Raw genomic sequence first — 10,881 nt, 5'->3', positions numbered from 1 at the left:
CTCTTTCCAGGAAAATGAAATCCTATATAAATGTAACTAAGTACTGATCATTTTCAAATTTGCTACAATTACTATGACAGACAGACCATGTGGAATTAAGCCAGTACTATTTTTTATTTTAAGTTACACATATAAGGGACCTTCCTGAGTTGTTTATTAAGTGAAACTCTTAAGGTGACAAAAAAAAGTCTATGTAAAAACATGAAATTATGAATATTGAAATTTAAAGTTCTCTATAATAGCAAATATATGCTCTATTGTCCTATGAGTGTAATAATAAATATTCTAGAAAAAATCCATTTTGACTACTTAACATGATGCTAACTTCATTTTGCATGTTTTATAAGCAGTGTGTAGTATGCTATTATAACTCATCTAACCGTAGCATTAATTTACCAATGTCAGGTGGATTTTGAGCAGCAATGTAATATGGTGTGAACAGAACCAGACAAAGAGTCTGAAAACCCAAACGGGTTCACCACTTGCTAGCTTTGTGAGCTAGGAGAGCCTTTACCCACTCCGATCCGATCCCTGTTCAGTTACATGCAAATGAGTGTAACAATATCTGCGCTAAGTGCCTCAGTGAGAATGCATGGAAAGTGCTTCTCCTCTCCGGTATTTAAACATGGTTTCTTCATTGAGGCTTGCCCTGATCCTTTAACCCATATTACTGCTTCCTGTGGGTCTCTCGTGATCTGACAGCTTCTTTGATAGCACTCACCCCATACGTGACTTTTTTAATTTTAAAGTTTATGTAAATGCAAAGCATCATCATAATTATTTTATTAGGCAACGTATTCATATAGGCATATAAAACTGGACAAAGTGAAACAATTATCCTAAATTATATTTCATTAAAAATTTTTCAGAAACAGTGAAGAAATAACACAGTGGCAATTTCAGTATACCTTCCACACAGGTTTGGAGTTTTATGGAAACTTAAGGTAGATGAGTGACTTGTTTTCATTTCCAACATGATTATAACTTTCTTCGCTACCAACTTCAAGAAGCTGTTATAACTTGATCCAAAACATTCCTTTACGTGAGAATTTCCAAATAAAAACCTTTTCCAGCAGCCTCTTTTCACAAAGGTAAAATGCATCCTTATTCACTAAGATACTGTTTTCCAAATTTGAATAAGCTGTAATATTTGTTTTTTAACAATTCAGAAATCCAGGCTGAATACAATTCATCAGAGTTTTTTACACTTGGAGACTAAAGGGTATGGAATTAGGCTCCTAAACATAATCAGCTTATGAACAAAGCCAAGAACTATTTCTAGTGCAACTTTAAACTATACCCAACAGAATCAATAATACAATTCTGTAAACCAAAGATATTCACTTTCACATTCGATTCTATGATCCTGTAAACAAATGCTCCTAAAACCTTTACCAGGCCAGTCATTATTTTGGAGCCTGATTTTGGTCCAGATCAGCTTTTCAAACTATAAGTTGTAGACCATGAGTAATTCAGTAATTTCATGGGTCAAGAATAGCATTAAAAAAAGAATGGAATAGACAAGTATGCGTACATCACATAGAGTAAGGATAAGCACTATTTTTGAAACTTGTTTTATATAAATGTACTTGTTTTATATAAACACACACACACACACACACACACACAAGGTCTATGGCATCATGATGTAAAATGTGGGTCATAGTCAAAAAGTTTGCAAGTCAAATATCTAGCTCAATCCACTTGGTTGCAATCCACACGGGGAGGGGGCAGAACTGGGACTCCAAAGGTGGGCCCCAAAGCTGCTCTACTACACCTTGAAAAGGCCCCTTAAATCCTGTGCTCTTTGGGCTCCTCGAAAAAGCAAATAAAATATGCTTTTCATTTTCAAATAGCATTTTAAATAGAATTGATTCTGTGAGAACTGACCAGATTTCCAAAAATAATGATTTCCAAAGGCACAATGAGGTCTTGCGAAAAAAGTGACATTTTAAAAATTTCAGCATTCTGAAAAATTTAAACTAGAATGGGTAAATCAGGTATAAGCATTATGGGTAAAACTGTGAAAAAAAATATTTTCAAGGATAGTGGTATGTTCACTCTATAAACATAAACGCATAAAAATGTTCATTTATTTTCAAGCAATGGTTAAACATTTATGTAAATTTTTACTTTAAAATTTAATATTTAAATATATTCTGGGTATTCTCAAATCATTTATTTTTTGTTATAATTTTCTCTCATGTTTGGACATGAAAATTGGAATTAAAGGTTTAGTAAAGAAAGATATAAGGGTGGGAGGGAGGGAGACACAAGAGGGAAGAGATATGGGGACATACGTATATGTATAACTGATTCACTTTGCTATAAAGCAGAAACTAACACACCACTGTACAGCAATTATACTCCAATAAAGATGCTTAAAAAAATTTAAAAGTAAAAAAGAAAGATATAAACCAACTAATAATTTTTAGAAAATACATGTATGCACAAAAATGCCTTTTGGTTCTAAGAATCATATGACATGTAGTATCTGAGATTATTTTAAGTCCATCTATATCTTACAATAAATCTGTTATCTGAGGGCTTCTGCATTCTATAGCCCCTCTAAAACCTCACGAAAACTTCTTTGAGAAAAACAATTTAACACAAGCTTTACTTGCTCAAGACAATGGAATGTTCCCATCCGGAAGAGAGCCGAGAGACCCACTAAGTGAAGAGCTAAGGTGTGGTGAAGCTGTTTACAGTCACCCACTCTTCAGGAATTTAACTGAGAGCTTAGCACCAGACTGGCACTCAACTGCCGGTAACTAAGTCACCAGCATTACCTGTAACTGAGGGCACCACCCCCGGTAAGAACTGCAGGTGGGGCTGGTGGGTGCGGGTCGGCACGGAAAGATGCGCACTCCCTGGACCCGGCGCTAGCTGGCACTCCGGCCCCGCCAGGCGCCTGCGCAGGCCGCTCAGCCCCTCCAGGCACACACTTACCTCGAGCTGAACGTTAAGGCAAGGCTCACGGGACCTGCTAGGGGTCTACGGGCGCCGGGCGCCGGCGGAGAGGGTGGCAGCCCCCACCTGCGTGCGGCCGGGCGGAAAGAACTGAGTCAATCACAGCGTGACTCGGGCTGACGTCAGCGTGCTGCCTGCCTGCAGTTTAACTTTCCACTGCCCGCCGCACCGATTCCAGGAAATGTAATGACGTCGGCCCTTTGAACCCGGTTAGCTGAGAAGCAGACCATTTTAAACAGGACGGAAGGAACGGCAGGCTCACAAACACCCCTGACGCGCTGCGTTTCCTATTCTGTCTTGCAGCTAGCTACATTTGAACACAGCAAGAAAATCGGAAGGTTACTTTTTTTTTTTTTACAACTTGAACAGAATGTGTGTTTGACTTGCAGCTGCACTGGCTCTGCAACAGGTTGCAGATGAATCAACAGCTTATTTTAGTAGAGCAAATGGAGACAGAGAGAGAGAGAGGGAGAGGGAGAGGGAGAGAGAGAGAGAGAGAGAGGGGGGGGGGGGGGGGGGGAGGGGGAGGGAGAGAGAGGAAGCACAGTACTGAGCAAAGAAGCTGTTACACTCAGATGCCTTCACAGAGTGCCGAGTATATTCGGTTACAGATTAGAAGGAACGTCTTACTCCTCAGCTACTAGAAAGTTAATACTTTTTGAAATACTCAGAGTTTCCTAAATAATTTTTCTAAACTTCAAAAACAATCTTGCAGAATTTCAATCCCTCTTTAAAATTCTTACCTGTTTCGTCTCCAGTTACAGCCATGATGGGCTTCTGCATACAGAACTATCTTGCTTCCCCTATCACAGGACCACATAAAGTGTTCCAAACCAGCAAGCATGTGCAGGGTAAGTAGGAGTACTGACATCACAATGACCTCACTAGCTATCACTGCCATCAATTTGCTTTGTCACAGACGAGCTCACTGAAAGCAAACCCTATAAAAACCCTTCCTGTAATAAATCATCTCAATGTTCTTGTTTCTTATTTTTACATAAAAATCGAGTTGGGCTCTGGCAAAAAATACATCTCATTAGCATTAAAAGTTACATGGCTATTTCTTATGGGGCTACTTTTAAATTATTGTTCTGTCCAAGGTTTCTAAGTAACCAAAGTAGGCATAAAGCTTATATATTTTTCATAACTCATAGGAGAAAAAACAGATTTAAAAACTGACAATCAACCCAGAAAAACGCTGTGAAACACACAGAAGTGTATTTCAGACACTTCTAAATTCACCAAGAAATACCCAGCCACCTTAGTTTACTTGACACATTTTTATTTGCTACAATGACATAAAATCCAGCTGTTTATAAGATGACATAGAATTTGCTAACTTCACTTGAAGGGCATACATGCTGAAATTTTTAAAATTCACTGTGCCAAAAGCAGTATTATATAGCATTCCTCCATAAAAATTATGGAACCACATGAATTTGCTGATATTTCACATTTTGGGGCCACAAAAACAATAATTTCATGTGACTCAATCTAATGCACTATTTTGCTCAATTAAAATCCTTTGAAAGAATTTTGTGATTTAAAAAAATCATAAATAAATCACAGTTACTATTCATAAAATTTTAAAAATATATCCAGTTTCATTTGGATCACTTAATGAAGGTTCAGCACATGAAGAGCTGGATCACTATTGGAAATTTAACAATTACAAAGTTAGGCCAAAGAGTGGCACATGTTCGACAGTAAAACAGACCACAGCCCAGGGGGAAAAATGATCTGCATCTCTACTGCACAAAAAGAAGTGACATGTCACTGATCTTGTATCTTGATCAATGGGTTTACAAAGCCCATCCCCTGTATGATTAGGATCCAAACCATTCTTATGTCAGTGAAAGGGCATTCCACCACATTCTTGCCTTATTCAATGAAGTACCTCTAGTAAGGCAGGGACTTCACATTCAGAGGCTTAGGAGGCGAAACATGAGGGAGGATCCATGTTTACAGTAATTCTCCAGGGCACATAAACTGAAGACATCCTGGCTAAGTAAAAAAGTCTGGGGACCAATGGAGAGTCTATGGAGGATTCTTTTCCATCCCAGCCACACCTAAGGGCTTGGTTCCAAGACTACTAGTCAACTTTATTTCAAATTTGAGAAAGTTCAAATTGATTTTAATCTCAACATTTCTTTACGGACTTCCCTGGTGGCACAGTGGTTAAGAATCCACCTGCCAATGCAGGGGACACGGATTCAAGCCCTTGTCCAGGAAGATCCCACATGCCGCGGAGCAGCTAAGCCCGTGCACCACAACTACTGAGCCTGCGCTCTAGAGCCCACGGGCCACAACTACTGAAGCCCGCACGCTCTAGGGCCTGCATACCACAACTGCTGAGCCCGCATGCTGCAACTACTGAAGCTCGTGCACCTAGAGCCCATGCTCCACAACAAGAGAAGCCACCGCAATGAGAAGCCCCCGCACTGCAATGAAGAGTAGCCCCCGCTTGCCGCAACTAAAGAAAGCCTGCGCACAGCAACGAAGACCCAATGCAGCAAAAAACAAATAAATAACAAAAACAAAAAAAACACATTTCTTTAAATTGGCTCTTAAGTGCTCAATAACTATTAGTGGTAAAAAAGGGTAAAGGAAGGAAAGGAAGAAGGGGGGTTGGTTGCTTGGCTGACTACTGCTATTGGTACGGTTTTAATAAATCCCCTGGACCAGATAAACTCGGTTAATCAGCACACAGGAATAGTAACATTTTCACAGAGGGAGTGTATTTCACTGTCATTCACTAAATGGTTATTGAACATTTATCATACACTAGGGACTGTGCTAGAGACTAAAGATCCCTGTCCAAACAGAAGTCACCATGTGGGCAGGACAGAGAGTCACAATATGGTGGGATACATGCCCTAAGAAGGTGCAGGGGTCACACCAGACAGATTTGGAAGGTAGAGGAAGGCTTCCTAAGGAAGTGCTATCCCACATGAAACCTGGATAATGCACATGATTGTGGAGGTGTTCCTGTCAGGGCACAAGGCTCTGCATGAGGCCCCTAGAGCGGAGAGGGGCCATGGCATATCACAGGAAATGAAAGAAATTCTGCACAAAAGAGGGAGAAGTTGAGCGAGAAGCCTAGTAATGGAAGTAAAGCCTGGATTAAACAGAGGTATGGTCTTTGTTAGGGATTCTGACTTTGTCTAACAAGTAACAGGCATTCACTGAAGGATTTTGAGCAGGAAGCTGACGCAATTACATGCATATGAATTTTAGAAGCCCCACCCCTAAGTGTAGAAGTGAGCGCACAATGGGGAAAGGGAAATGCTGGAGGCAGAGACTTTGTTTTTGAGCAATACTAGTAGCTCCCAGAATCACTGGGAGGCATCAACAAAGGGAGCCTAGCTAAACTTTCAGGAGCAACTCCCAAAAAACCAGGCCAAAAAGGGAGCTGCTGTCTCTGGCATGATTAGGAAAATCAGGATGCTGTTCCACAGCTACCAGCTTCCAGGCAGCCACCTGGCAGGGACTAGGAATCACGGTAACACAGGTCAGAGGGGATGGCAGCCGGAACGAGGACTATGACGGTAGGGGTGGAGAGGACTGAAGAGACGTGTGCTACAGGAAGGAGAATGGATGGAGAAGGGGTGGGAGAGTGATGGGTGACACCCAGGTTTCTACATGAAGCAACAGGATGGAGAGTTACTGAAATAGGGTAACAAAAGGAGAACTGGGGTGGGAAAAATGGATGTGGGGTTTTGGACTTCAGGCGTCGGAGATGTGTGCCATGGGCAGGGATGAGGTCATCCAGGGAGGGCAATCAAGCCAGGTGGAAGAGGGCGCGGGATGCAGCCCGAGTACCACCACCAGCACCTACAAGCTGAGCAGAGGCGACTGGAAGAAGGGGTACAAGCATCCAGGAAGTGAAGGAAGCAGAGGTCGGTAGTGCTAAATGCTGTGGAGGGATCAATCAAGATGAAGGCAGAGACTCACAGAGAAACTGCTGTGACCTTTCAAGGGGATGACAGGGTGGAAGGTGGACAGAGTAAGACAAGAACACTCATGGACCCCGCTATGTTTAACAAAAAACTAGAACCCCTGGCCACCATTATTTTTAAGATGGAGAAGGTGAAGAGAAAAGAAAAGGAAAAGAAAAGGCAAGGAGAAAGAACAAGAGGACTAAAGATTGGAAAGGAAAAAACAAACATCTTACTTGTATTTGATACAAATATTCATGTAGTATCACAGGGAGATTCACCAAGATTCAGCATATTATTAGAAGTAATTAGAGTTTAGAAAGGTTCATAGATGAAAGGTACACTTAAAAAGATCAATATTTCTCTATACCAGGAACAACCAAAAAATGTAACAGAAAGCTACCACTCATAATAGCAAAACAAACAAACAAACAAAAAACCCCCAAAAACAAAACCCTAATGGGTTAAACATTTAAAAACTAACTGAACAAAAAGTATGAGAGACCCCCATGGAGAAAATTTTAAACTGTTAAAAGAAGTTAAGATCTGGATAAGTGAAGACATTCTGTGCTCTGTTGGTGGGAATGTAAATTGGTGCAGCCACTATGGAAAACAGTATGGAGGGTCCTCAAAATTAAAAACAGAACTACCATATGATCCGGCAATCCCACTTCTGGGTATTTATCTGAAGAAAATAAAAACACGAATTCAAAAAGATATCTACACCTCCACGTTCACTGCAGCAATATTTACAATAGCCAAAACGTGGAAACAATCTAAGTGTGTCTATCGACAGATGAATGGATAAAGATGTGGTGTATATATTATACAATGCAATTTTAATCAGCTATAAAAAAGAAGGAAATTCTGCCATTTGTGACAACATAGATGGACCCTGAGAGCAGCATTATGTTAAATGAAATCTGTCAGAGAAAGACAAATACTATATGATATCACTTATATGTGGAATATAAACAAACAAACAAACAAAAAAATCCCAAACTCATAGACACAGAGAACAGATTGGTGGTTGCCAAAGGTTGGGAATGAGGGGTGAGCAAAAAGGGTGAAAGGGGTGTCAAAAGGTACAAACTTCCAGATATAAAATAAATAAGTCCCAGGGATGTAATAATGTATAGCATGGCGACCACAGTAAACGATACTGTGTTGCATATTTGAAAGGTGCTAAGAGTAAATCTTAAAAGTCCTCAGCATAAGAAAAAAAAATTGTAATTATATATGGTTAAGGATGTTAACTAGACTTATTGTGGTGATCACTTATTGTGACTATACAAATGTCAAGTCATTATGTTGTACACCTGAAACTAATAAAATGTTATGTGTCAATTATACCACAATAAAAAAAGACTTCAGTTCTCCCTAAATTAATGTATAAATTCAATGTAATTTCATCATTGGTTTTATTATTATAGTACGTTATAATTATTTGGGAACTCAAACTTGTTCCAAATGCATATGAGAGAACAATAGTTCACAAAAGCTAAAACGGCGCTAAAAAAAGTTAAAAAGACAAAAAAGGGGCACTTGTTCTACGACAACAAAACTAGTGTGGTGCTGGCACGCAGAACAGAGAATGCTGAGACAGACTGGGGCTGCATGAGGCCTACTTACTGCACAGTTAAGAATGCCCATAAATCAATGGGGAAAGGACAAACCGTTAGCAGGGAAAACTGGCTCCATACGCGGGGGAAAAAATAAAAATGGGTTCCCACTCAACACTATACACAGAGGTGGACCGCAGGCAGATTAAGGACATAATGTGAAAGGTAAAACTGTAAAAGCTAACAGAATCAATGCAGAAAAATATCTTTGTTACTTATGGAAGAAAAAGAGTTCTTAAAAACCCCAAAGTATAAAACTTATGTATGTATTATCGATGCAAAACACAAAACATTTTTAAAAACTCTCCTTCTTAAAGCATCAGTAGTTTTTAGTAGATTTTCCATATAAAAAAAATAAAATTGGAAGAAATGAGCATTCTTTATGATTTTTCATAAAAAATGTATTTCATATTTAGACATATAGGGTTCATGAGTACTGGGGAAAAAGAATGGGTACTTTAAATTTATATTTAAAAGAAAACATTAAAGCACTGGGTAAATACTATGGATTTTCTTTTTACTCCATAAATGTCACCACTTTGGCTCTTCATACACTTTTATTATAGTCCATATAATACCTAAGAGTAAAGCTCCCCAAATACCTAAGAGTAAAGCTAATTATCAAGAGATTCATCAGTTATAATCTGCTTTTATCTATACTTGCAAGACTTTCAAACTAAAAGAACTGATATTACTTCCTTTGAAATTAGTGCAAATAGACCAAGGGGAATAGAATTAAACTAAAACACAGGATTTTGGAAAGTTGCATTGAACACATTATAGTTATTTGAGCACAACCGAATGAAATTAAAATAATGTATAATTCAATTTTAACTGAAATCTTACTTAGGTTACCCTAAAAACTTAGGGCTACATCCCAACTGCTTTATTTCACTACTCAGCTTTCATTAAGAGGTAGAACAGGTACCTCAGAATTCAAATATACTAAGAATGGTCTAAAAAAGAACAAAGTCACCATTTGTTTTGAAATGAGATGTCTAGAAAGCAGACTTGAGTGTTAACAACTGGGGAAAAACCCAAATTCAGTGCCTCAAGGACTGGACACTTAAATCTTCCTACACTAGGTACTAAAAACATACTCAGTACATTTCTAACCCCCAAATGAAGAATATTTACTTAATGAAAAACTTCATTCATGTTTTCAACTCCTTTTTTCCATTATGCTACTCTGAATTTAACTTTTCTTTAGAGCCAATAAAATCTGCTAAAAATTAAAGACTGTATAATTTATTTAACTTATTGTTTAATATACTAAAATATTTCTTCTCCAAACCTATTTAAGTCCTCCCTCCCTCCCCCGAAAATCTACCTCCTGTATATTTCAGAAAACTATGAAATCACCACTAAATGGAGTGCTATAGTAACCCATGGGTATTCTAAATGTATTAGATGAATGACATATACCTTGAACCACCACCTGGCTGCCTGGGACAAAGAACTGCTGTGTGCCATCTGCTGACTGTGTTGCGTACTGTATAATTGTAGCACCTGGCGGAGGAGCTCCTGAATTTGTCATTGTTAATGCCTGCAGTCCCTGAACACCATCAGATCCTGGGTTAGAAATCTGGATTGCTTCACCTTGGGCTATAGCAACTTAACAGAAAAAGAAAAGAAAAATTAGAGAATTTCAAGATTCATTTTTAATAATCCCATATAGGAAGAATATACTCTGGATCTATTTATTACCGAAGCTTTCATTCTCAAGTTACCCTTAATTCTCTATGCTGAATTGGTAAGGGGCTCCTCCTTCATGGGGCAACACTCTGAGAAAGCTCAAAACACTTGAAAATATCTTATATTCAGAACTGTTTGAAATACACAGAACTCATGGAGGGGCATCCATCCAACTAAATTATTCAAGAGGAGGAGATCACACAGGGAGAAAGTCCGGGTTTTGATTTCCTCCAGTCTTTCGTATATTTTTAGTTATAAACAACATTCTTCTAACATTTAAGAAATGGTCAGTTCAATTCGATTGAGCATTATGATTACAATGAATTTATAATTTGTTCAGGTAACTACCTGCCTAATTTATCATCAAAAGAAAGTAGCTTTTAATGAAATATATATATACAGTATATAGCTTTAAAACATATATTTATTAAAATATACATTTCTATACATTTATGTACTTATTAAAACCTATATATATTTTTAGACTTGAGGTTTTAAAGCTCAAGTCTACAAAACTGTAACCTTTGCCATTTTGACTATGTCAGGAGAATCCTGAAATATAAAATGTTGAAGTTGGAAAGAACCTTAAAAGGTAACTGTGTGGGCTTCCCTGGTGGCACAGTGGTTGAGAGTCCGCCTGCCGATGAAGGGGACAC

At 38.6% G+C, this 10,881-nt stretch overlaps 1 protein-coding gene across 21 annotated transcripts in view; it reads right to left on the bottom strand.

Moving 5' to 3' along the window:
- CREM (cAMP responsive element modulator) overlaps window positions 1-10,881 on the bottom strand; it is a 57,596-nt gene that overhangs the window by 9,629 nt on the left and 37,086 nt on the right. For 11 of the 21 annotated variants that reach the window (XM_007471342.1, XM_007471358.1, XM_007471349.1 and 8 more), the window contains one exon: window positions 9,956-10,144. The exons of 6 other annotated variants lie outside the window; for them this stretch is intronic. In XM_007471342.1, the coding sequence (XP_007471404.1) occupies window positions 9,956-10,144 (189 nt within the window). Of the gene's footprint in view, window positions 1-3,713; window positions 3,796-9,955; window positions 10,145-10,881 lie in introns of those variants that run through there. 4 more of the 21 variants (XM_007471359.1, XM_007471360.1, XM_007471361.1 and 1 more) reach the window with 3 other exon arrangements.

The sequence above is a fragment of the Lipotes vexillifer genome, unplaced genomic scaffold (assembly GCF_000442215.2).
Source record: "Lipotes vexillifer unplaced genomic scaffold, Lipotes_vexillifer_v1.1 scaffold1049, whole genome shotgun sequence".
Classification (NCBI taxonomy): domain Eukaryota; kingdom Metazoa; phylum Chordata; class Mammalia; order Artiodactyla; family Lipotidae; genus Lipotes; species Lipotes vexillifer.
This window is presented reverse-complemented; position numbering and strand designations above follow the sequence as displayed.